The sequence below is a fragment of the Elephas maximus genome, chromosome 11 (genome assembly GCF_024166365.1).
Source record: "Elephas maximus indicus isolate mEleMax1 chromosome 11, mEleMax1 primary haplotype, whole genome shotgun sequence".
Taxonomy (NCBI): Eukaryota; Metazoa; Chordata; class Mammalia; order Proboscidea; family Elephantidae; genus Elephas; species Elephas maximus.
The window spans coordinates 11,718,723-11,746,363 of NC_064829.1; the positions used below are offsets into that span (position 1 = coordinate 11,718,723).

At 41.7% G+C, this 27,641-nt stretch overlaps 1 protein-coding gene and 1 non-coding gene across 8 annotated transcripts in view; both read left to right on the forward strand.

Annotated features, from left to right (window-relative positions):
* The window catches only part of PIEZO2 (piezo type mechanosensitive ion channel component 2), a 664,674-nt gene that overhangs the window by 405,368 nt on the left and 231,665 nt on the right, over positions 1 to 27,641 (forward strand). For all 7 annotated transcript variants that reach the window (XM_049901181.1, XM_049901175.1, XM_049901174.1 and 4 more), the window contains exons 6-7: positions 15,891 to 16,101; positions 17,469 to 17,682. In XM_049901181.1, the coding sequence (XP_049757138.1) occupies positions 15,891 to 16,101; positions 17,469 to 17,682 (425 nt within the window). The remainder of the gene's footprint in view (positions 1 to 15,890; positions 16,102 to 17,468; positions 17,683 to 27,641) is intronic.
* Positions 21,858 to 21,983, forward strand: LOC126086359 (U6atac minor spliceosomal RNA). Its single transcript, XR_007519453.1, has one exon. It is a non-coding gene; the product is annotated as a U6atac minor spliceosomal RNA (small nuclear RNA).

The window sequence follows — 27,641 nt, forward strand, 5'->3', positions numbered from 1 at the left end:
CACTACTCCAAACTATCGTCTAATCTTATCTTAAATGGGTAGCCTATTAAAGTCTTAGTATTGTTGTTTAATCAGCCTGGATACCCTATTGTTGTTGTTGCTGGGTGCTGTTAAGTCATTTCCCACTCATAACTCCCCCATGTGACAGTAGAACTGCCCACATAGGGTTTTTGAGACTGTGATCTTTATGGAAGCAGATTGTCACAGAACTGCTGAGTGGGCTTGAAACACCAACCTTTTGGTTAGCAGCCCAGCACTTAACCGTTGCACCACCAGGACTCCTTCTGGATACCTTAGTCATTGTGAAATATTTAGAGAAGACGTAACACCTGGTAGTTTCGGGAGAAAAAAAAAAAAAGTACCTCCTTGAAAGTGGTCACCTTCAGGTCTGTGCACCTAGCTCTTCAAAGTGTAGCTGTGGTAACTCAGCATGTTGTGATCACAGTATTTTAAAACAGTCCAGAGAAAATATCTGTTTGAAAAAGTGTAAGAATTGAAAATAGATAACAATAATGAGTGATTTCTCTGTTTTTAGTGAGTGGGTAATTTTTCAGGGGTGACTGCAGGGACAGTGTCAGACTTCATTCCTTGGTGTGTTGCAACATCAGACAGCGCACCTCCCTGTCTGCTGACCTGCTGTGTTTTCATAATTGCACCTTGTTATATGAGTTTAAACAAAAAAAAAAAAGAAAGAAAGAAAACCGAACCCATTGCCATCAAATTGATTCTGACTTTTAGCAATCATATGGGGCAGAGTAGAACTGCCCCATAGGGTTACCAAGGAGCAGCTGGTGGATTTGAAATGCCGACCTTTTGGTTAGCAGCCAAGTTTTTAACCACTGCACTGCCAGGTCTCCTAGATGAGTTAGGTGACATCAATTTAAAAAGTTACTGATTTAATAATTAAAAGGTGAAGTTTACAAAGAAAAAAATTATAAAATATTTGATTTAGATGTTTGAGACTTGACACAATTGCCAAATGTTTTCAGCCATACGCTGTGGCAATAAATTAAACATGTAAAACTGAAGTTAATTGAAACTACTTATATTGAAAATGTTCACCACAAGAACATCGAGGGATGAAAATTCTCGGTTACAGCAAATGACTCTATAGTGTTTCACAAAGGGACAGCGTATTGCCATGAACGTATGACAAAAAAAAAAAAAAAAAAGACTAGCTACTGAGGCTGCTTATGTACAACCAACAACCTCATGGGATTTGGTTCCTTGGCTTGGAGGTTTAGGGTCACAGGTTTCCTGGGACATCACAGTTAATCGGCTTAATATTTAGTACTTCTGTTCTACCTCCTAGTTTGTTACGTAGTGCTTGATTTCCTAAAAGCTTGCAAGTGGCCATCCAAGGCACAACAATTGTTCTGTCTTTGCCGGGACCAATAGAGGAACAGAAGAAAGATATGGAATATGTGGCTAATTGCCTCCAGGAACAACTGCCAGTTTGCCATGAGACCAGAAGAACTGGATGGTGCCCAGCTACCATTACTGAACATTTTGATCAAGGATTCTATAGAAGAATCCTGATCAAAACGGAGAAAATACAGACCAGAATTCCACATTCTCATGGACTCCAGACTTTCTGGAGCCATAGGGGCTGGATGAACCCCTGAAACTATTGCCCTAAGATCCCCTGAAGTCTTCTTAAAACCAAATAATAGTTTAACTGAGCTAGTAAAAAAATGCCTGCCTTGAGCATTATGCTCTTTTAAGAAGTATTTATATGGGATCAAATAGACAATAGCAACTTGAAAGATTAGATAAAAATCTTAGGGGGCAGTGAGTTTATGTTAATTGGGAAGGAACAGCTAGAAAAAGAGGGTGCGAATGGTTGCACACCTCAAGGAATGTAATCAGTGTCACTGAATTGTACATACGAAAATTTGAATTGTTTTATGTCTTGCTGTGTATATTCTCAACGACAAAATAATTTTAAAAAGCCATAAAGAAAGAAAGGATATAATGCAATAAACCTGTGCCAAGTAGGAATGATATTATTTCCTAAAATCCTTATGGGTAAAAGATGTATAATCACATTCCATATCAGTATTCTGCTATTTTTAAGGCAAACATTAGAAGGTACTTAGTGTAAAAAATAATTGCTGTGAAACAGGATCTAATCACGTGTGAGTGTCCTAAAAATGGATAAAACTTTAACACAAGGAATATAAATCTTGAATGTCTGTTTTTACATTTGAATTTTATTTTTAAGTATTTACGGTTTTAAAAATAATTTCACCTGAATAATCATTAAAAATATTGTCCAAATTGTGCGAAAGTAAACCCATTAACTCAAGCATGCCAGACTCAGGGTTTTTCATTGTTAGTAGTAAAAGATACTAATTGAAAATTGAGTCGGCTTTGAAATCAGACTTGGAAACTATCATAATGACTGTATGATGTTGAGAAAACGTTTGATTCCGTTTCTTCCTCTAAAAGATGGAGATAATTATAATATATTAATAACACATCACAGAGCTGTACTAAACGAAATATATAGTAAGAAGCACCTCGCACTGTACCTACTGATTTGGGTGCTCAGTAAAATGCTACTTGCTGTTCTCATTCTGTTCTCCTCCAATTCCAGAGGTAGTAGAGCAATTTCAAACTGAAGGTCCTCTTAAAATTATAGAAACTTAAGTTGGACTTAAGTTGAAACGTAAGTTTGAGGCCAACCTGTTCAGTAAAAAATCTCTTCTTTGCCATTCAGAACAGACAAGAGTGAATAAGTCACAAAACTTCTTATAAAAAAAGCCTGTGTTACCAAGGACAAATGCTCTTTTGCCATTGGACTATCACGATAGGAAAGCCTGCCTTGATCGGCATAAGGCAGTGGGTGTCGGGCTATGATCAAAGTCATACTTCTTATGAAGAAGATAAAACCCAGTGCCGTCGAGTCGATTCCGACTCATAGAAGAAGATAGCACAATGCAAGTACACATGCTAAGTCTAAAATTGTACTTTTCCTTCCGTATTTCACTTAGTTTTCGGATAGAAATTCATGGTATCTCTCTCCAATTTAAAATGTGTTTGTATATCTAAGCTCTACCTATTAATGACCACCTTATTGAAAGATAACAGTAAGCCAGATAAAAAAATAGATACTCTAAATGCTATTTATTTGGGGCTTTGAAAACACTGCATGCCATTATTAGGGGCTTGATCTCTTCTTAGTACAATTTGTTTTAGACCAATTTAGGTACTGATTTCCATTCTCTTAGCACATGGAGATCAAAGACTAAAGCCTTCAGTATGAATTACACCTCAGCAGAAAGAAAACAAAAACCCTCACAACCGGACCGGTAAAGAACATCGTGATAAATGGAGAAAATGTTGACATTGTCAAGGATTTCATTTTACTTGAATCCACAATCAACGCCGTGGAAGCAGCAGTCAAGAAATCAAATGACAGATTGCTTTGGGCAAATCTGCTGCAAAAGCCCTCTTTAAACTGTTAAAAAGCAAAGATGTCACTCTGAGGACTAAGGTGTACCCGACCCAGGCCATGGCATTTTCAGTTGCTTCATGTGCATGCGAAAGCTGGACAGTGAATAAGGAAGACCGAAGAAGAATTGATGCCTTTGAATTATGGTGCTGGTGAAGGATACTGAGTATAACCATGGACTGCCAGAAGAATGAACAAATCTGTCTTAGAAAAAGTACAGCCAGAATGCTCCCTAAAAGCGAGGATAGCAAGACTTAGTCTGACCTAATCTGGACGTGTTATCAGGAGGGACTAGCCCCTGGAGAAGGCCATCATAGTTGGTAAAGTAGAGGGTCAGTGAAAAAAAGTAATGCTCTCAATGAGATGAATTGACACAGTGGCTATAACAATGGGCTCAAACGTAGCAACGGTTGTGAGGATGGCACCAGACTGGGCAGTGTTTCATTCTGTTGTGCCCAGGGTCGCTGTGTGTCAGAATTGACTCCATGGCACTTAACAACAGCAACAACAACAGCACATTCTACCCACCAGGTTGCTCAGGAGGAACAGGGTACTGGGTGTCTCTTCTGAGATTAGTCTACAAAGAAATATTTCTTGTATCTGAGCAAGCTGTACCTGAGTCTGAAAATAATGTAAGTATGTGGCCAAAGGAAGCAAAGAAATTTATTTAAATTTATTTTATTCTTGAAGTCTGCAGCATACTTCCTGCTGCTTATAAATCTTGGCCCTTGAGCTCTCGAATGTTTGGATTTTGAGGATATTTTAGAAGTATAGTGTTTGCTGGCATTATTTCTTCTTCCGTTTATCTCCGTGGAGGAGAAATGGCAAGGTTAATTCACCGGTGCCTGGGAGAATTCCTTTTCAAACCCAGCATTGTTTTAATAAAATAGCAGGTAATCCCTGGAGCCGACTCTGGAGTCCCCCGTCCTCTTCACTGACTTGAGGATGAGGCTCAAGTTGGCCCCTGTAAAGGAGGGTACCCACCAAAGGGCCCCTAGGGGCAGCCATGGAGACACCTCCTCAGCGTGAGCCTTGGCCTCCCTTTTGCATCTTACACAGCAGACCTCAGTACGGGAGCCATGCTCCCTCAAGTGCCAAAGAAGCTTCTCTTGAGGCTGACATGCTTGTGCTCTGGTTTATTTGTTGTTTTAATTCAGAAGCAGATCTACAAATCATAACTGGGAGAAAGCTTCATATTCTGAAATATTAGGAAAAAAACAAAACTGAATTGTATTAGGAAAACTAAACTATGGAGAAAAGAGTTACCTGTGCAATGACACAGTATACAATTTCACCAAACTGATGTTACCTTGAGTAATTCCTATACCTTTAACTGTAGCTATTTCATGAGGCTTGAAGCTTTATTTTTTGAAGCAAATGGTATTTTAATGTATTATTAAAGCCAATTTCTGATAAATTGTTTATTCAAATAGGAATTGAAGTCCTGATTTTTATCTGCTTAAAGAGACATCTTCTAAGTGTGATAAATCATATATGAAGGATGAATGAATATTCCAGTACAATCTGCCGTCCTCTGCTAAGAATTCAGGCATGTAATATTTAGGTCCTGCTAAGGTTTCTTGGAAGTAACTCAGAGCCTTACCCTCTTTCTGATCCTGATTTCCCACTCAGCTATTGTGGCATCTGTGTTCTGGCTCATGAAAGGACTGCCTGTGCCCAGTCAGCTTGAAGTTTCGGTTTAGAGGTGCAAGTAACTCCTTCCTAAAGGGCAAGAAAAAAAGAATGGGAGAAGAAAATCTCTTAGTTTTCACCTTTTAATTAGGTATTCAGGTATTCAGCAGTTGGTAGATTCTGACTTGCTCAGCTGCTAACTGAGAGGTTGGAGGTTTGAGTCCTACCCAGTGGCACCTTGGAGGAAAGTTCTGGCAACCTACCTCTGATAAATCAGCCGTTGGAAAGCCTGTGGAGTGCAGTGCTACGTGGACACACGTGGGGTCGTGACGAGAAGGGCGTCCAGAGTCAGCTGGCGGCAGCTCGGTCGCTGGTTAGCCTGAGACGGTCCAAATGCGCCTGCTTGGTTGTTGTCAGGTGCCATCTAGTTGATTTCAACTCACAGGGACCCCGCGTGACAAAGCAGAACTTCCCCATAGTGTTCCCTAGGCTGTAATCTTTACAGAAGCGGATCACCAGACCTTTCTTCTGAGGTGCCTCTGTGTGGGTTCAAAGCACCAAACTTTTCAATAGCAGTTGAGTGCTTACCCGTTGTGCCACCAGGGCTCCTCTTACCTGCTTTACACATACCAAAATTCTGTTTTTTTAAGCATGTAGACACGACCTTTTGAAGCATGCATCCATTCAGGGTGGTGATACGTGGAATAGCCACCCCATTACCTGTAAGCCTCTCACTTGATGACTCAGTGAATTGAGTCCCCACTTTGTGACTGTCTCAAAGACACTGTGATTAGTGCCATTGGGTTGCCTCTTCTCGTCACTCTCAGAAACTGGGCAAGGGCCTTCCTGTCATTACATACCTCAAAATGCTACACACGTGTTCTGCCTTCTTAATTCCAGAGCTTTTAGAGGTCATCAGCTTAAATAAAAAAGAAAGTTTTTAATTGAAGGAAAAAATGGCCTGTTCTCAGGAAAGACTCGGGTTTTTACTACAAAGACTAGTTAATTTTCACTTGGTGACTAAGTCCCAATCCAGGCGTCTTGCATGTCACCGGACACGAGTGAGCATGTGGGGTCCCTTCAGGTCGGGCAGAGCATCTCATCACATACAGAGGTGCTGCTTCTGCCAGCACAGTCACTGAGTGACCTTCCCTAGACTGAACTGGAAAACGCGACAGATGGCAATTAGGAAATCAGCTGAAGTGTCTCTAAACCATTAAAATGAAATGATTGAAAAGGAAAATAGAACCCATTTATTAATTCATGTAACAAATTCTCTGCCTTTTTCAAAGAATCTGAGCTCTGGAGGAGCCTTTTACCTCTAATGATATTTCTAGATCAGTGTTTTTAGAAATTCTCAGGATATTTTGTTCTGTTCTTGGAATATTTATTTGATAGGCAATGTCTTACACTTGAATTGCAAATAATCACACAACTCCCAGATGGAACACTTGCCCAGGAAGTTGGAGGGCCTCTTTGTCCATGCAGTGGGGTAGAGTAGTAGCTACTCAGATGTGGATGAGAGGACTGGACATCCCTCGCTACCACGGTCCCTGCACCCGTTCATAAGATCCAGGTCACCCACAGGAATGCCAGCCACTCCTTCGAAGGTGGTGGTATCTTCTCTCCTCCTTTGAACTGTAGATACCCTTGAGATGAAATTTTCACCAAAGTAATGTAAATTAGCTGTCATATTGCTTTAAAAATATTGGTAGCGTGTTTGGGGGCAGGAGACAGCTCCAGCGCCAGCCTCCACCCACTCTTCCCACCTGCCCTCACTGAGGTGAATGTAAGGACTATCCACCCAGCTATGAAAACTAGAAACCTTGATACAATGCCTGATTTCATGGGCCCCTTACTCATTACCATCAATAAGCCCTGTGGGTCACACCTTCACATTTTGTCTGAAATATCCACTTTTCTCCAACTCCCCTGCCACAATCCACATCCAAGCCTATAAACTCAACAGTCAGATAATCTCCAAATGGGTCTCCCCGCTCTAGCTTCCAATTTGCCTCATCACACTGATACCACAATGTCAGGATTATTCTTGTAAAATTATAGATCAAATTATATCTCCATAAACTAAAGTAAAATTCAAGGTCCTAACGGTGATGCCCATGGCCGAGTGATCTGTCCGTTTCCTGCCCTTCCACCTCACCCTGTAGTCACGTGCCTTCCCTCTGTACCTGGTGAGCCTGCTGTTTTCCTCCTCAGCCTTGGCCAGGCAGTCCCCTCCGCCCAAATGCTTCTCTCCCTGCTCTTTGCATGGCTGCTTCCTTCTCAATCATCAGGACACGTCCTTCCCAGAGAGGCCTCCCTGACCACCTTCCAAAGTAAGGTCACAGATTATTCTCTGTCCCTGAGCCTGTATCTTATACTCCAGATACTTACCATAATCTGCGGTTATCCTCTCTGTTGCATGTTCAGTTGTGGGTTATCTGTCTCCTTACTGGACTGTAACCCCCATGAGAGACAGGATCACGTCTGTCTTGTTCTCTGTTGTAGCTCAGAATGCAGCAAACTTATTTAATATTACATATAAGCCCCTTACTCTTATATATAATACTACTCTGGAGCCCTGGTGGCACAGTTGTTAAGAGCCATGGCTGCTAACCAAATGGTCGGCAGTTCGAATTTGAATCCACCAGGCACTCCTTGGAAACCCTATGGGGCAGTTCTACTCTGTCCTAAAGGGTTGCTATGAGATGGAGTTGATTTGATGGCAACAGGTTTGGGTTTTGGTTTTTAATAGTACCCAGACATTTACTGGGTTAGTTAATTAATTAGGCACTCACTGGCTAACGTGAATGCTTGCACAAAGCAAAGCAGATTGTAAAACCAAAGCAGCAAAGCACTAGGGTGAGACGATGACAAAAGCTATGAGCCAAGACTGGCTGCAGACCGGTGTGCCCCCCAGACCACTGGGTCATCAGCTGGGCAGGGAGCCCAGGTGCGGGGTTGTGGGCTCGTGAGCTGGCGCTGGTGGAACTGCCTCTGCGCTGCAGCGTGGCTGGGGCCGGGGGGCGGGGCGGAGCTCTGAGTATCTGTGGTCACACACAGTCTCCTTTGCCTCTCAACTCCTTGGAATCTCATAGCCTCCTTTTATACAGCTGTCTGTAACTGGGAGTCCCTGGGTGCGCAAATGGTTAACACGCTCGGCTGCTAACCACTGAGAGGCTAGAGGTTGGGGTCCATCCAGAGGCACCTCAGGAAAAAGGCCCGACGATCTCCTTCCGAACAATCAGCCGTTGAACACTCGGTGAAGTACAGTTCTACTCTGGCACTCGAGGGGTCGCCATGAGTCAGAGTCGACTCCAGGGCAACCCGTTTTTGTTTTCTGTAAATGATCTCTTTTCCCTGAGGGGGTGCAAACTCTCCGGGGGCCACAGCTGACCGCCTTGCCCCGCTGTGGGGCTGGCAGAGGTTGAGAGCAGAGCCCACCCTGGTGAAGACTGGACGAGTGGAAGGCGGGGTGGAAGGCGGGGGTGATAGCTGTTTATTCCAAAGCAGCTCCAGCTGAGCAGCCTTTCGATATTGTAACGACAAAGCTGGGACTGTTGTTTACATCGGAGTCCATCACCAGGAATGAGTTCTGCTCTTTCAGGAAAACCCGAGCCAAGGAAGGACTCGTGTGCCCTCAGATGCTGCTTTTGTCCCCTCTGTCTGAGTCCTGTGTTCTGGAGGGAGCCCCAGCGTGTGCCACTTGGAAGAACTAAGCATAGCTGGTCCCTAGAGGAGAAAATGGCCAGTAATGATCACCGTAACCACAACCTGAGCAGATGATATGGGTGTGTGTGTGAGTGTGTGCACTCATGCAAGCCTGTGTGTGCTGTTCTGATGCTGATTGTGTTTTATGGTGTCCCATTTAGTGCCTTTTTAAAAACATTCTTAAAAGAAAACCCTTTAAAATGAATGGTCGATCCAGTTTAGCTAAGCTCTGTTGTTGCTCATTTTCCTTTCAAATGATGGTTCCAAAGAGTCTTAAACCCGCTGCAATCTCTAACTCGGGATTTAACTTGGGAGGGTTTTAAAATGACTGCTGCAGCGCCCGTTTGAGACTGATTAAATCAGAACCCTGTGGTGGCGGTGGGCGGGGTGGTAACAGGACTCTTGTTTTAAAGCTCCTGGGTTCTGTGGCCCTGGGTGCCAGCCTCTAAGCCGCAGTCCTCTGGCTTGCTGTCAGCTAATCGGTGTGTCGTTACCAGCCATTATTACAGACTGTCATACTCTGCAGGTGGCAGTTAAAGCCTCCGCCTGCATACTCACCCAAATGAAAAGAGGGAACTATTTAAACCGTTTTTGTAAGTCGGAGGAATTAATCTTTCTAAAACAAGTCTAGCAGTAGAATAAAATATTTGCATTATCTGTCAAATGCCATGATATCAGGTGTACATAATATACGTGGCTCCACCTGACAAGTCCAACTTCCTTCACTGCCTTTTGCTTTCTTGGGGAACACTGTGCCTAGCATTTATCTTTTTCAGTGAATCACAACACTCACCTTTTCCTTCCTCTAGATCTTCCCTTGAGATGAACCCATTCTCTTAACATACGTTGTTAACTCTCCATAGTAAACAACTGATGAGACTTGAGAAGATGCTCCCTTTGCCTACCAGACCTTTTGGCTCCTCATGTGTGACTTTGATTCACCCCCATAAAAACGATTTTAAAAGCTCATAGAAGAGGCAAACAGGCTCAGATGTGTGCAAAGGTATTGAAAGCTTGATTGAAACCTAAAGAAGATTTCAGAGAGAATGTCTTTCAATACATTTTCCAATTCAAGGAGTCTGCCTAGGATATGACCCAAAATATTTTAAATTTTGCCTGTTCAGCTGAGCCATTGTGTAGAGTTGGCTTCTCAGTAGTTTGCAAACATCAGCCAGTGCATGGGCCCTAGGCTGGCTGCTCCAGAATCACCAAGGGATGCTTTTCGGGAACACAGATCCCCTGGGATCCACACCCAGGAATTCTGATATAGTAAGTGTGGGGTGGAGCTTGACAGACTGTACTCTTAAAGTTCCCAGGTAATTCGATGACTTACTCCAATCCAGACGAAATCTTATTGTGCTTGGGGGCAAAGAGAAATGGATGCTTGGGCTCTCCCAAAAGTAATTTATTGTGCCTTCTTAGTCCAAAATTGAGTATGTCTGATTCTAACGTGGTGATTTGGAGTGGTTAGGGCTGGAGCCGGGAGAGATGGCAGCTGTGGACTGATGGTGGAGAGGCAGCTTGTGTTTAGGTCTTCATCCACATCTTGAGACTAGGCTGCCCCTGTGCCAGTTGGTCCCATAGCACTTGGAGCCTCATCACATGACATGAGAGATGATGCTCCTTTGCTGATTCTGAAACCAAGAACTCTTTTAAAATATCATTAATTTTATTTTTGTTATTGAGAATATACATAGCAAAACATACAAATTCAACAATTTCTTCATGTACACTTCAGTGACATCGATTACGTTCTTTGAGGTGTGCAGCCATTCTCACCCTCCTTTTCTGAGTTGTTCCTCCCCATTAACATAAACTCACTGCCCCCTAAGTTTCCTATCTAATCTTTCGAGGAAATGTTGATTTCCTCCACGTAGATAGGTCTGAAAAGAGCATAATGCTCAAGGCAGACATTCTTTACTAGTTAAGCTAAACTATTGTTCAGATTTAAGAAGACTTCGGGGTGTATTTATGATTTAAGGTTTAAAGATTATCTCAGGACAATAGTTTCAGGTGTTCATTCAGCCTCCGTGACTCCAGAAACTCTGGATTTCATGAGAATTTGAAATTCTGTTCTGCATTTTCTTCTTTTTGACCATGATTCTTCTATAGAATCTTTGTGAAACCAAGAAATTTTTTTAAAAGGCTTACGTTTCTTAAAATGGGTTTTAGATTTTTACATGGACAATCATCATATGTAATATTTTATTTGACTTTTTAAACTGTAAAGGGTTCACTTTTTCTGTGATTTCTAAGATTGCTCAGGAACCAGAGGAGTTAAGTCTTTATTTATAGTTATTCTGTCTTTCCTTAAGGCCAGAATCAAGCTGACTCCAACACAGGAAATGATTACAGCTCTAGTGAGCAAGCTGCTTGTTAGTAAATAGGTGAGGTGGAGTCGGTGCTCTTCCAGAGCTTCAGTGTTTATCCTTGACCAGACACTGTGCAGGGGAAGCCTGCAAGTCAACCATGGCTGTCCTGGCCCTGTCAGGACAGGCGGAGCTCAGAATCTAACCTTTCTCTTCCTCAGTTTGGCAGTTTTAGAATGCTTTTCTAACAGAGGGCCCCAGGGATTCTGGTACAAAAGTATTGAAAACCCTAAACCACAGTAGTGTGTTTACAAAAATCTAGCCCGCCCAAGAGAGGTCAGGGAGATGCATTTTCTAACCTCAAGAGGCTTCTGACCAGAGGTTTCTGTTTGATTTAATCTACATCCGTAGCAATTCTATAATTGGATAACAAGTCATTTATGAAAGTTACAAGTGTGTTTGTAACAGTGGTGACTCAGGGAGCCCTAGCTGTGTTTTCCCTTTGTCTGTTTTCAAGTACAGTGACCAAAGGTTTTGACCAAACTTCCTGCCTCAAGGAAGATGTCTGATGTGTTGCTCACCTGTTGCAGGGGTCTTTAAGTAGCACACGCTGGAAGAGCAGCATGTGTGTGTGTGTGGAGGGGATGTGGGTGTCGCAGTAGTAGCTTCACTGGGCTTACCCTGGAAGGAATTCTGCAGGGGGTAGCTGGGGCTGATTTGTCTAAAGTACAGCACCAGGCCTTTCTTCCATGGCACCGTTGGGTGGACTTGAACCTCCAACCTTTCCATTAGCGGCCAAACACATTAACCATTTGCACTACCCAGGGATTCCCGTGGGGTCCAAAGGGGTGTTTTTCTCAGGTGAGATAGTAAGCCATATGTGTCAATAACTCAGGAGAAAGGGATACTTCCCTGACACAAGAGAGAGGGGACTGGCTGGGACATTCCTTACTCAGTGTCCAGAGCAGAGGTACACAGTACCATGTGCTAGCCACAGGTGCAAAAGGGGCAGGGAGGCTGAATGCTGACGGATGAGGAGGTGGGGTCGGTGTCTAGTGAACCTGAGGAGGCTGAGGCAGTGGGGTCAGTGTCTGGTGAGCCTGAGGAGGCTGAGGAGGTGGGGTCGGTGTCTGGTGAGCCTGAGGAGGCTGAGGAGGTGGGGTCGGTGTCTGGTGAGCCTAAGGAGGCTGAGGAGGTGGGGTCGGTGTCTGGTGAGCCTGAGGAGATGGGGTCAGTGTCTGGTGAGCCTGAGGAGGTAGGGTCAGTGTCTGGTGAGCCTGAGGAGGCTGAGGAGGTGGGGTCAGTGTCTGGTGAGCCTGAGGAGGCTGAGGAGGTGGGGTCAGTGTCTGGTGAGCCTGAGGAGGCTGAGGAGGTGGGGTCAGTGTCTGGTGAGCCTGAGGAGGTGGGGTTGGTGTCTGGTGAGCCTGAGGAAGTGGGGTCCCTGTCTAGTGAGCCTGAGGAGGTGGGGTCGGTGTCTGGTGAGCCTGAGGAGGTGGGGTCGGTGTCTGGTGAGCCTGAGGAGGTGGGGTTGGTGTCTGGTGAGCCTGAGGAGGTGGGGTCCCTGTCTAGTGAGCCTGAGGAGGTGGGGTCGGTGTCTGGTGAGCCTGAGGAGGTGGGGTCGGTGTCTGGTGAGGCTGAGGAGGAGGTGTCAGTGCTGGGTGAGCAAGAGGAAGTTGAGACGGTGCTGTGATCTCCAGGAGAGGAAGAGTAAGGGAGCTTGGGAGACAAGGTGGAATTACTAGCACACCCAGCCCCCACTCGCCTTCCTTTCAAACACCTCCCAGAGCCTTTGTCTGGTGGCTCCCTCCAAGAATGCTCATCCCAGGGATTGTCACGTGGCTGGCTCCTTTGTGACCTTCAGATCTCAGTGTCAATGTCACCTCCTCAAGAGGCTCTCCCTGACCTCAGAATCTGGATAAGCCACCCAGCTGCTTATAGTCACATCCCCCTCTTTTAATTCTCTGCAGAGCATTTGGCACTATGTGAGGTTTTGTGCGTTAGTTTTTTGTTTACACAATTATTGCTCTCTCTGTCGCTAGAGATACTAGCACACAGTAGGCCCTGAACAGATAGAAAAATCTTATGGAATAAACATGAGACATTCCTGCAATTGCCGTTGTTCTTAGTTGCCTTCAAGTCAGCCCCCGACTTATGGTGACCCCACGTACAACAGAACAATCTGGGCCTATGCTATCCGCATCCTCAGTTGATCAGACCATCGTGATCCATAGGGTTTTCATTGGCTGATTATTGGAAGTAGATCGCCGGGCCTTTCTTCCTAGTCTGTCTTAATCTGGAAGCTCTACTGAAACCTGTTCAGCATCACAGCAGCACACATGGCCCCGCTGACAGACGGGTAATGGCAGCGCATGAGGTGCACTGGCCAGGAATCGATCCTGGGTCTCCAACATGGAAATTGAGAAAATTCTACCACTGAACCACCTTCTCTCTCTGCCTTACACACACACACACACAGCCTGTGTCTCAAACTTCTAAGCAGCAATAAAACTCCTAGGAATGAGACCTTCACTCCTGTGTGTTACATTTATTCAGTATGATCAAGCCATACACAGGAGACATGTACACAGTATTGGCAAAGTGAAAGCCATTATTGCTTATAGAAAGCAAATGGTAAACCATAGGAACTCATGGTGAACTGATTAGATTACTCATGGTAAACTGATCCTGCCCCCCTACATTTTGCAGGAGAGGAACCTGCTTACATCTCAAAGGTGGAGCCCCAACTTACCCTTTCCCCAAATTACTCACGGCCACATTTACGTTACTCGACAGGCATGCCATGGTTCCAGTCAAATACTGTGCTCATGTCGCTGCTGCCTCTGGTCCCCACCACGCTAGCCACACAGCTCCATCACATTGCCTAGGGGGCCTGCATGACTCCTGTGGCTGCTCTGCTCTGCCCTGCTGCTGGGCCTTGCTGCGCCTCACATTACCAGCTCTGCTGTTGTGTTCTTCTAGGCCATTTGCTGCCGGCTCTGCCCTGCTGTACAAATACCCGTGCACAGAATCACTGGAGCCTCCGCAAGTGACCCCTGCATGAGGATGCTCAGCTTTTTTGGCTACCTCTTGCCTGGGGATGCCCAACTTCTCTCCATGTCCAACTAGCACACCACAGCCATATTCCTTCACGGACCAACAACCCCACCATCTCTCTCCGTCCTCAGCGTGACAGCCCTTGACTGGTATTACAGCTCTTTACCTGGGTCTGAGAGGTTCTCGGTGCAGGGATGCTGGGTCCAAAGGATGTGCTCCACTCCAGGCTCCTGATGATCGTGTGGTCCCCCAAAACCTTTGTCAGCCTGCTACTAATGCAGGCAATCTCAAGGCCTGACCCCGCCAGTAGGAGCACAAACTAACCAATCCCATGGGTGGACTGAAAGGCACTCAGTCCTACTGGGTGCATTACAAGCTGATTATGCAGCTAGTAAAACAACCAATGCCTGCAATCTGCTTATGCAGATAGTAAGGAGACCAATCTATTGCAAGATTGCAGCCTGACCAGTCATTTTGGGAGGATTACAAACCTAGAGCCTGAAAGGCCGTATAAGAGAAACTCATTGCGGAGAACCACCAAGGCCCTCTGACCTGGGGGTAAATCTTTATGTATGTGAGGAGTGGGGATACTGCAGCCAGCTGAAGTCATCAGGGCTCTGTATACTGGAAAACAGGAGGACTCAGTCCTCAAGGCCCTGCAGCCACTTACTTGCCCACCTTCCTCCAGTGACTGTGGCGATAGTAAAGTTTCACACCACATCTGTGAATATGATGTAAGTGTCTAAACCAGGTTTACTGAGAAAGAAACTTTAAGATGGGAAAATGGAGAGGACAGGCTCTAGTCTTTAGACCTTAAATAGATCTCTGGGCACTGTAGCGAGATCAGTCATCACCAAGGCTGGAGATGTGTAGTGTGTTGGCCTGGGACCATGTAAAAACAGCCACATGCATCTAAATCAGACTTCTTTTGTCTTAAGGGGATGGCTTATGTCTATGAATTGTTTAAAATGTGCTAACCTTTCCAGGGAAAAAGTCTAATGATCCAGTAAAATTCTCTATTTATTCTTTTAAAGCAAAACAAATACATAAAAACACCTTAGACCCTGGTTTAAAATAATACGTGGAAATAAATGTATGTGCTGGTACACATGTTTCTTACCTGAACTTGTAATGGGAGTACTGGGATGCCATATTGCCCAGGACAGAACCATTAGATTGTTCTTTAAAAGGTTAAGATAGGAAGTGACTACATTTTTAGCTAAGTGATCCAAGAACTCTCATCCTCCCACTGTCAGGAAATACTAAAATAGTGAACAAAGGTAAACTTCAGAAAGAAAAGGGATTTCCTGAGCACTGATTGGGCCATTCTTGTGGTTAAAGCATGGTTAGTTTTATCAGAACCTCCTATCACCTTGATGACAAATTACAAATCTGAAGACCCAAACCCAAATTGATCAAAGCCAAGATTGTTAATAGATGTTTCAGACAGTTTCTTCTGTGTTTAAAAAAATGAGAATCTATAGATAAGATGACATGTTATTAGGGATGACATTTTTCCTGTTTACTTCTTTTCTTGTTTATTTCAAAGTTATGGGGACTTGGAACTACCCAAGCCCTGGTGAGGCTTAAATGGTTGTCTGCCTTTTTGCTCCTGATTTGTGAAAAGTTCACCTCCATGACTGGGCCATAAATTACAAACCAAGTAATCTGCTGGGTGGAGAGCCAGAGTTCTGGACTAAAGTATTTTCTGTTTTTCGTTTATTTAGACTGGAGGAGAAAAAATAGATTCAGAGGAGGCATTGATATATGAAGATGATTCAGATGGAGGCAATGGTGTTGAAGGCGACTTGGAAGAAAGCACAAGATTAAAATTGTTCCGTAGGCTTGCCTCTGTAGCTTCCAAGCTGAAGGAGTTTATTGGCAACATGATAACCACTGCTGGGAAAGTTGTGGTGACGATTCTACTTGGTTCATCAGGTGAGTGTTCCCAGTAAAAGGGTGAGCAGAGTAAAAGCACAAGTAGGTAGGGATTTGGCAAATAATGAAAGAAATGGTTGAAGAGAAAATTAAAAAGGAAACAACTGGCACCCAAATAGTGACTGAGATCTTGTGAAGCTGGCCTCATTTACAAACCAGCAAAAAAAATAATATTTTTTTCTGCTGAGTTGTAGTTTTGATGTTTATAGATGGTTTTTGTTAACCTCTTTGAAGCAATCCTTTTCCATATCTCAATGACCTCGCTTTCTATTTTTAGACTAGGATAGCAACTATTCTTCTTCCTTAGGTCCTCTGAATGGGAACCTCTGCCATTTAGCAGTTTGTGTGTATTGATAGTGACCTCCACATGTGCATTCTAAAGGCCTATGTTTACGTTGTGTTCATCTTAATTTAATTCTCCAGGATATAATGTTTTTCTTCCTAAGTTAGATTGTAATCTTCCAGTGCAGACACTCACTTCCTCTAAATTTTGGCCAAGGACGGCTTATTCCATAGTCATGTTATCTTGATCTTCTACCTCCTGCTTCCATTGCACTTTTCACTGGTGCTTCTGAGCTGACTGTAAAACTTATTAGAGGAGACTTACCCAAAGTTCCTAGCTGAAATTTCACAAGATGAAACAGCTTAACTGGTTTTTAATAACAAAAAAAGAGGAAAAGAAAATAGAATTTCTCAAAAAATATAACAACTATTTTAGTGAGAAGTCACATCAAAATGCCCAATAAAATTCTTTTAAATGCCTGTAGTCACCTCATTTTACATTGCACCTTTTGGTGATAGGCAAATCAAATTTTATTAGGTAGAAAGAAGTTTTAGTGAAATTTTAGCTGCCGTAACCAAATCAAACCCTTTGCCATTGAGTCAGTTTCAACTCCTAGTGACCCTTTATAGAATGTAATTATTATGAATCTTAGATAACCAAAAAAAGTAAATTATAAAAAAATGGTGTAAGGAAAAGTTTGAAGGCACATATGTATTTCCAGAAAATTTTCAGGAGAAGAAAATGTAAAAGATGGAAATGGGCAAGTAAATGTGCTCTGTTACTGGCTTGAAATGTAGGTGTTTACGCTGCTCAAACACCACAGGTGTTTGAAGAAGATAAACTTCTTCATCTGATCTTTCCTTACATTTGCAAAATTGTTACTTCATGTTTAACTTCTTTACAATAAAAATAGTACTTTTTCTGATTATATAAATAGCATACGCTTAATACCTTAAAAATATGATCAATACCTGAAAGCATATGAAAGAAATTCACACATAATTTCCACTAGTTACCTTTACTAAGTAGTAATTGGTTTTCCGGTTCTATCCAGTTTTTCATGATTGCATTTCTTCTTCCTCAGGTATGATGTTGCCATCTTTGACCTCATCTGTGTATTTCTTCGTGTTTTTGGGTCTATGCACCTGGTGGTCCTGGTGCCGGACTTTTGACCCATTGCTCTTCAGCTGTCTCTGTGTTCTGCTGGCTATTTTCACTGCTGGACACTTGATCGGGCTTTACTTATACCAGTTCCAATTCTTTCAAGAAGCAGTTCCACCCAATGACTACTATGCAAGGTAAGAGACATATTTAGGACATTTCAACGAAAGTCCCCCAACTCCCCATTATCTTGATTTGGGATTGGGAATTTGCAGGATTCTTCTTGATGGCAATTGACGTGTTAAGCAAAGATAAAATAGAGGGTCTCCTCAGATGGAGATACTGCTGGACTCAGAAAAGCAGGGGACCTGCCATATGGAGTAAGTAGAACAGACACATGGTTTAGGCTGTGGAAAGAGGTCCAGTGTGTCAGTTATACATCAGTGAATAATAAGGAAAGGTCAAATGGATCCAGCTATTAGAAACTCTCACAGGCCATTTGAATATAGGAAAAACTGACAATCAAAAATAAAAACTAATTGATTGTAAAATTTTTAAAATAAAAATATGTGAGTCTACAGTGAGAGAGAGTGAGTGTATATGGGAAATTTCTAATAATTTGCCTTGACTAGAAGTGACTATTACACCAGGTCCTTGCTGTGCAAATGGGAATTAAAGTGAAAGAATTCATCATGTACTGACTTTTTAGAAGGAACTCTAGGAATCTCAGCTGATGATGAAATTATCAGGAAATATTTACAGGAAATAAAAATAGAATTAGAAAATTACCATTTTTCAATTCTTAATGAAATGCTTGATTCTAGCCACAACCCGAAACCATTGCTTTGAAAGTTTGTTGGGATGCAAGATGTTTGCCCAATGACAAAGTACAACCTCACTGATTATTTGCTAGTTGCTATGGAAAATTATACTTTGATAATAGTGGGCAACACCTTAATCAGTTGATCTAAATTAACATTACTGAGGTGGACCGTGTCAAAGTGAATGGATAGCTCCATATACCCCCCCCCCACCACCACCACCACTGAATAACAAAAACAAGAGCAGACTGAAATCTCACAACTCTGGACAGAATCTGAGGTGTTGGAGAGTTGGGGTAAGTCCAGAAGTGGGGGTGAGGAGGAGCGGGGATGGCACAGAAGCTGGGAGAACCTCACTGTTCGCATTGCAAGCATTCACTCATCGCAGCCATTTTGGGACAGGGCTGGGCTGTACCCCAAATAGGGAACACACAAAGGGAGCTAATCTGTGGAAGCTGTAGCCAGGATTTTTAAGGTGGTAGAGATTGGCTGTGGGAATTCAGGGGCCACGCAATTCGGAAGTGGGAAAGGGAGACCATGACACTGTGAGAGACAGATGGGTACTAGGACTGGGAGGAACTCCAAGGGCAGCAGGATGAGGAGAATACTTCAAATAGACAGCAATACAGAGGGAAAAACAGCTCTCTTCCTGCCTACAGTGGGACACTGTGGAAAAGCCTGTGAAGGGGTACCCATGAGGGAACGATATAGAGAGCCCCGCACCTTCATCTCAGGAAAGTTGAGCCCCAGTGCTTACGTCAGCGTCTGCAACCAGCTAAATCCCCCCATCCCGCATGTGCGTATTGGATTCCAGAGATCAGACATCCAGACCTGAATCAGCACGGAAAAAAATAATAATAATAAAGATAAGAGTGCCCTCTAGTGGTTCTCAGGAGAAGATACCAAGCCTACTGCTGCTAGGTTGATTCTGACTCATAGTGACCCTGTGGGAAGTGCTCCATAGAGTTCCCAGGGCTGGAGTCTTTGTGAAGGCAGGATGCCAAATCTTTCTCCCATGGAGGGCTGGTGGGTGTGGACCCTGGCATTTCACTTGGCAGCTGAGCCCTTGGCTGCTGCACTACCAAGATGCCTAATCAGAAAATTTTCCCATAAAAACCAGAATACAAAACTTTAATTAAAAAAGAAAGGAAAAGATAAAATGGCTCAAGTTCAGCAAAAAATGGTGAAACACACAAAATCACAAGAGAAGGACCAATCAAAAGCAAAACATGAAGAAGAAGAAATTTTTCCTTTGGAAGCCAGAATAATGCAAATAATTGATAAGTTTCAGACTATGCTGCTAAATATGTTTAAAGAAAGCAAAAAGCACACAGAAAACAAACTAGCAGAGATCAGGAAACAAACAGGAGAACAAAATAGAGACTCAACAAGGAAATTGAAAACATTTAAAAAAAAAAAAAAAGCAAAGAGAACCACTGGAACTGAAGAATAAAGCAGCTGAATTAGAAAAAGCAAGAGAAACACTCAACAATGAAATTGAACAAACAGAAGATAGAATAAATGAGCTAGAAGACAAGAACTTACAAGTCTCAAGAGAAACAAAAGAAAAGAACAAAAACAAAGCAAACAAATCCAAATGGAAATATGGGATTCAGTTAAGAAATCTAACATTAGAATTTTTGGAATCTCAGAGCACCATGACAACAGTGAAAGCATAGAAACAATTTTCCAAGGGATAATGAGAGAGAATTTCCCAGATTTGGACAGAGGACCAAGCCTGCAAATACATGAAGCTACCTGAGCCCCAATTAGAAGAGACACATAAAGATCAATGCAGCCATATCCTAATAAAAATTCTTGAAAACCAAAGACAAGGAGAAAATTCTGAAAGCAGCAAGAGAAAAATGCAATATAACATGTCAAGGGGCTTTCATAAGAATCAGTGCAGATTTCTCCCCAGAAACTCTAGAGGCCAGAAATCAACGGAGCTACATATATAAAATACTGAACGAAAACAGTTGCCCACCAAGAATTCTTTACCCATCAAAGTTGTCACTCAAAAACAAGGGGAAAAACAAGATATTCCCAAGCAAACAGAAGCTCTGTAAATTTGCCACTACCAGACCAGTTCTGCAAGTCTTACTCAAGGGGGTAATCCAAAATGGAAAGGCAAGAGCATTAAATAAATACTCATGTCTAACACATGAAAAAAAAAAAAAATAAGAGCGAGATCTCCAAGAAATGCAACAACATGGGCAATTATAAGGACCAGATATATAGTATTTTCAGGAAAAACTCAATACATAAATTCCATAAACAATACAATGTCAAGTCGGAATTGACTCAACGGCACTGGGTTTGGTTTGGTTTGGTATTGATGTTAATGGAGCCACACCAAAAGAAATAGAGGAGGGAGGGATAGATTTATTCTGTTAAGATTGTATGCTGACTGTTGTTCATATGTTAAATGTTGTTGCGATTGTAATTTCTGTAATGTAACATATGTGGTAACTGCTAAGAAATCACCAAGAAGGAACATACAGAAGAAGGAAGATAGCAAAAAGGCTCATCACCAGAAAGCAGCCAAAGACAAACAAAAACAGAAAAATCAAAATAAAAAAAGAGATAGACAACACTCAAAAAACAAATAGCAAAATGAGTGAGGGAGACACTTTGCTTTGAGTAGTAAACTTAAACTTAAATGGCCTAAATGCCCATGCAAAGGCAGAGAATGACAGATGGATAAAAAAGTATCCATCCTTTTCCTGTCTATGAGAAACATACCTTAGATATAAGGACACAAACAGACTGGGAAAAAAAGGATGGAGAAAAATATCCCATGCAACCAGCAAACAAAAAAGAACAGGGGTGGCAATACTGGTATCAGCTAAAATAGACTTTAAATCAAAAGGTATTACAAGAGATAAAGAAGGACATGACATAATAATAAAGGGGTAAATCCAGCAAGAAGACATAACAATTATAAATATAAAAAAACTACCCTATATATGCACCTAATATCAATGCACAATACGTGAAACAAATGCTAATACGAAAGGAGAAATAGACAAGTCCACAGTAATAGTAGAGGACTTCAACACGACGCTTCCAATTATAAACCAAACCAAACCTGTTGCCGTCGAATCTATACCGACTCATAGCGACCCTACAGGACAGAGTAGAACTGCCCCATAGAGTTTCCAGGGAGCACCTGGTGGGTGTGAACTGCCAGTCCTTTGGTTAGCAGCTGTAACTCTTAACCACTATGCCACCAGGGTTTCCTCAATTATAAACAGAATATCTAAAAAGAGCAATAGGGACATTGAGAACTTAAATAAAACCATAAGCCAAGTGAACCTAAGAGGCGTATATAGGATACTACACCCAGCATCAGAACAATACACAGTTTTCTCCAGCGCATGTCACTCATTCTCCAGAACAGACTCTATGCTAGGACAAAAAAGGAGTCTAAACAAGTTTTAAAAGATTGAAATCATACAAAGCGTCTTCTCTGACCAGAACGTGAAGCTAGAAATCAACAACGGGAAAAATAAGGGAAAAAATAAATACATGAGAATTAAATAACACATTACTAACAAACTATGAAAGAAGGTTAGCACTCCCCTTGGCAAGGACGGATGAGGCCCTCAGGCCTTACGACACACAGAAGGTTAAGGCATTGCCACCTACTTTGTGGCATCTAACCACAGTTTGGAGCTCTGGTGGTGCTCCAGTTGAGAGCTAGGGCTGCTAACCAACAGGTTGGCAGTTCGAATCCATCAGCCACTCCTTGGAAGCCCTTGGGGAAGCTCTATTGTTTCCTATAGGGTCACTATGAGTCGGAATCAATTAGACAGCAATGGGTTTGGTTTTTTGTTTTTGTTTTTGTTTTTTTGTTTGACAAACTCTTGGGTCATAGAAGAAATCAAAAGTGAAATTTAGAAATTTCTAGAATCAAACAAAAATGAAAACACAACATCTCAAAACCTTTGGGCCATAGTAAAAGCAGTACTCATAGAGAAATTTATAGCAATAAATGCCTGCGCTTAAAAAGAAGAAAGATCCAAAGTCATTAACTTAAACTGACGACTTGAACAAATAGAAAAGGCAGAACAAAAATGCCAAAAGCTACTCAAAAATAAATAAATAAAAAGATCAGGGCAGAAATAAACGAAATAGAAAAACTCAACAAAACCAGATGTTAGTTCTTTGAAAGGATCACTAAAATAGACAAACTGCTGGCTAGAGTGAAAAAAGAAAAAACCAGAAGAGGCAAATAACCGAAATAAGAAATGAAATTGGTGAGATTACAACTGATCCAACAGAGATAAAGAAGATCATAACTGATAACTATGAAAAATTATACTTCGACAAATTTGAAAACCTAAATGAAATGGAAAAATTCCTAGAAACAAACTGCCTACCCAAACACAAATGGAGGTAGAAAATTTAAACAGGCCCATTACAAAAGAAGAGATTAAAGATATCATCAAAACACCGTCAACAACAACAAAAGCCAAAGACCAGATTGCTATACTGGAGTATTCTACCAAACTTTCAAAGAAGAATTGACACCAATTCTCTTTTCAAAAACGTAAAAAAGGAACTCTTTCTGTGAAGTCAGCATAACCCTGATACCTAAACCAGGCAAAGACATCAAAGAAAAAAATAGAAAAAGAAAATTACAGACTAATATCCCTTATGAATATAGATGCAAATATTGTCAACAAAATTCTTTCCAACAGACTTCAGCAACGTATCAAAAAAATCATACACCATCAGGTGGGATTCTAAGGATCATTCTAGCTGTACTTCTTCCAAAATAGATTTGTACATTCTTTTGGCAGTCCATGGTATATTCAGTATTCTTTGCCAGCCCTATAATTCAGGTGCATCAATTCTTTGGTCATCCTTATTCATTGTCCAGCTTTTGCATGCCTGTGAGGTGATTGAAAACACAATGGCTTGGGTCAGGTACACCTTAGTCCTTAAAGTAAAATCTTTGCTTTCTAATACTTTAAAGAGTTTTTTTGCAGCAGATTTGCCCAATGCAGTGTATCATTTGATTTCTTGACTGCTGCTTCTACGGGTGTTGATTGTGGATCCAAGTAACATGACATCCTTGACATCTTCAGTCTTTTCTCCATGTATCATGATGTGGCTTATTGGTCCAGTTTCTTTTCTTTATGTTGAGGTGTACTCCATACTGAAGGCTGTAGTCTTTGATCTTCATCAGTAAGTGCTTCAAGTCCTTTTCACTTTCAGCAAGAAAGGTTGTGTCATGTGTATGTGTAAATACAAATATGTGGGTGCAAGCACATATACTCACTGAAGACACAAATGCAGATACTTCTCAGACATAACCAAACACCTTCCAAGATTGATTTTCTGGGTTTGAAGGCTTAGGACCACAGTCTCTTGGGACAACTCAGTCAATTGACATAGTTTACAAAAATCATGATCTGCATCCTAGTGAAGCGAGTAGCATCTGAGGTCTTAAAAGCTTGTGAACTGCCATCTAAGACACGACTTACGGATCTCTGCTCACCAGGAGCAAAACAGTTAAGAATGTAATCAAAATCTCAGAGAAGAAACAAGCCTATGCCAGCCACAACTTCATCTACTCCGAGACCAGAAGAACTAGATAGTGCCCGGCTACCACCACTGACCATTCTGACTGGGTCATAATAGTTGTTCCCAGATAGAATGGGAGAAAATTATGGAGCAGAACTCAAATTGTTATTAAAAATAAAATTAAAAGCCAGGCAAACTGGAACAGTAGAGAACAGAGAACTCCCTAAGACTATCACCCTGAGACACTCTTTAAACCTAGAACTGAAAATATGCCCTGAGATCACCTTTGGCAAAATGGCAGAGTAGCACACAAGGTAAAGGATAGTGCCCATGAGATCAGTGCCCTACTTAAAAACCATCAGTATGAGACCAAAAGGCCTACAATTTCTCAAAAGCAAAGATGAGAAGAGAAGGGGGCAGCGAAGTTAGAGTACTGGAAAGGGTACAAAGGGAATACAATTAAAGAGAATATTGACACATTATGTTAAATGTAACTAATGTCACTGAACAATTTTTGTGTAAATTGTCAAATGGGAACCTAACTTACTGTGTAGACTTTCACCAAAAACTTTATAAAAGAAAGAAAACTTAATATAATATTGTTAAAATTAATATTTCTAAAAATGGAATAACCTGACACCTCACATCTCTTGATGTGATGTACAGCATCGTATTGGTAAGCCTTGAGACCTAGGCTCCAATTTACAGAAAACCAAAGGGATAGAAAAATAGTTTAAACGACTCCAGAGAAATCCAGAAAGTGCATTCTGCAAGGTGGTTGATCTGGTCTCTTCAAGAATCAGTGTTATGAAAAAGAGTGTGTAGGGAGGTGGTGGAGGGACGGGAACTGCTGTGGTTTAAAGAAAAAAACCCAGTGCCGTCAAGTCAATTCCGACTCAGAACTAAAAAAAAAACATAGTAAGCCAATGTAAAGCATGACTATATAAAACAATGTGAAAATTTGAGTATGGATCATATATTAGCTGAGAAAACAGAATTATTGCTAATTTCTTGCGTGCTTGATGGCATTGTGGTTATACAGGAAAATTTCATTATTTTTAGAAGCTACGTAGTAAATTAGGAATGAATTGTCATGATATCTGCAACTTTGAAATGGTTTAGCAACAAACTTTAGATAGATGATAGGTAGGTAGAAAGACAGATGAAAGATAAAGTAAGACCAGATGTTAATGATTATCTAAACTAGGTAATCTGTATGGTGTGGTCCATTGTCCTACTTAAGGTTTTCTTTGTCTTTGGAAACATTCATAACTGCACATTGCAGAAAGAAAGAACAAAACAAACAAACCCGTTGCCGTCAAATCGATTCTGACTCACAGCGACTCTGTAGGACAGAGTAGAACTGCCCCACAGGGTTTCCAAGGAGCACCTGGTGGATTCGAAGTGCCGACCGTTTGGTTAGCAGCTGTAGCACTTAACCACTATGCCACCAGGGTTTCCCGAAAAAAGAAAGGAGGGTAGAAATGGTGGGAGAGGCTGCCAGGGTGAGGTAAAGGCCGTCCAGAATTCTCTGTGACGTGCCGCTGGGGAATGGTGTAGGTACTTTTTTTCTTCTTGTTCAGAAAGGAGGCATCTGTATTTGAAAAAGAACATGTATAACATTACCATGCTGGTAGTGTAATTTTGCACCCTTCTTCTAAGAGATTCTAATGTGTTTTTCCCTGGTGGCATAGCGATTAACAGCTCAGCTGTTAACTAAAACGTCAGCAGTTCAAACCCACCAGCTGCCCTCTGGAAACCCTATGGGGCATTCTGCTGTACCCTATAGGGTCACTATGAATCGACTCCACGGCAACAGGTTTGTTTGTTTTTTAATGTGGTTTTCATGTGACAGTCAATGAAAGGAATGTTTGTGGACCCTTGCTTTTATTGATTCATGTGTAAAATTTGGACATAATTAAAAGTAGCTTGTGGCTGTGTCTGCACCAGCTTAAAAAAAAATGTTGGTCAATAAAGCCTTTCATTCATTTAAGGTAAAAGTTAATACCACACACACCCATACACACACGTGCACGCACACACACACACGCACATACACACACACAATCTACCTAATTCCAGATTCAGTTGGCTCAACCAGTTGTATAAACCTGGAAGTTTAAGAAGTATGAGTCGGTGTAAAGATAAAAGAATGTTATTTAGACACATTAAAACTGAGTGGCTTCATTAATGATGCAGATTTATTTTAGGTGGGAGTGAGAAAATGCTAAATTTAGTGCAGAAGTTAATTCCCGACTAAATGAATCCTTTTGTTTAGACATTTAATTTTTGGTTTATTGATCACATATTGAAAAATGTTTTGTACTTTTAAAAGGTTGACTTTTAAGAGATGACTTAATTGGAAACGTAAATATCCTCTAGAGCCCGGTAGGTCTCCCCCTCCCCACACACACACTCTACAAGCTTTCAGGACCTTTTGTGCCATCTAGAGGCTGAGGCTGGGTTGTTCTTGTTAGATGCCATCTAGTTGGTTCTGACTCATAGCGACCCTACTTAGAAAGAAACGCTGCCTGGTCCTGCACCATCCTCACAATCATTACTATGTTTGAGTCCATTTGAGGCTGGGCATATAAAGAATATTCAGAGCCAGCTAGACAACACTTGCATATATTTGGCAGAGTTTATCTGTGAAGGGTCAGTTTTAGGACTTGCAGCATGGTCTCTGCTGCAATTTTCTCAGGAAGTCAGCATAGTGCAAGAGCAGTCATGGACAGTATGTAAAGTGTTCCTGTGTTCAAATAAAATTATACTCATGGACACAGAAATTTGAATTTCATACTGTTTTCATGTGTCATGAAATATTTTTCTTTTGATTCTTTTTCTAACTATTTAAAAATCTAAAAGCTATTATTAGCTCATGAGCTATACAAAAACAGGCAGTGAGCCAGTTTGGCCTGCGGGCCATAGTTTGCTGACCTATGTTACTGATAAGAACAGTCCTGAAAGTATAATAATTTATCGCATTTATTTTTAACCGAACTATCACAAACTTGAAACTTCAATTATAATTTAATGTATGCATTTGAGATAAGCCTTTTTCCAGCTTAAAACTTTCACTTCTATAATCTCATTAGCAAGTCATTAGAAATTATCAAGGTATAGAGAGTTTGCGCTAAAGAACGCAGCATAAAAACCCCACGTAGGTTTTTCCCTGTTAACTTGGTAATAACAGGAAAGTTCGGACAGTTACTTCTTTAAAACAATAGCTATTTCCTAAAGCATAATTTCAGTACATTAGTATTAACCCCAAAGTCCGATTTGGAAGAACTGGGAAATTTGGCACGACATTAATAACCACAGGAGTCCAGCCATATATTCACGTGACTACTCTTAAAACAATCCAAGCAGTTGTCTTCTCATAAGCGTTAAAATTGGCCCTTTTCTGAAAATTTCTTTTTAGTAACATTTAATTGATTTTTTATCATCAGTGTAATATATGTATGTTGATGAAAACTTGGAAACATATGTTATAGATTGAATTGTGTCCCCCCAAAATACATGTTGTAAACCCTAACCCCTATATCTGTGGTTATAATCCCATTTGGGAATGGATTTTCTTTGTTATGTTAATGAGGCAGTATTAGTGTAGGGTGTGTCTCACATCAGTTTCTTTTGAGATATAAAAGAACAGATTAAGGAAGCAAAGATGGGGGACGATAGATGCCAAGCCACGTGAAGATCACCAAGAAACGGAAAGTGAAGAGATACAGGGACCTTCCCCAGAGTCAGTAGAGAGAGAAAGCTTTCCTCTAGGGCCAGCACCCTGAATTTGGACGTGT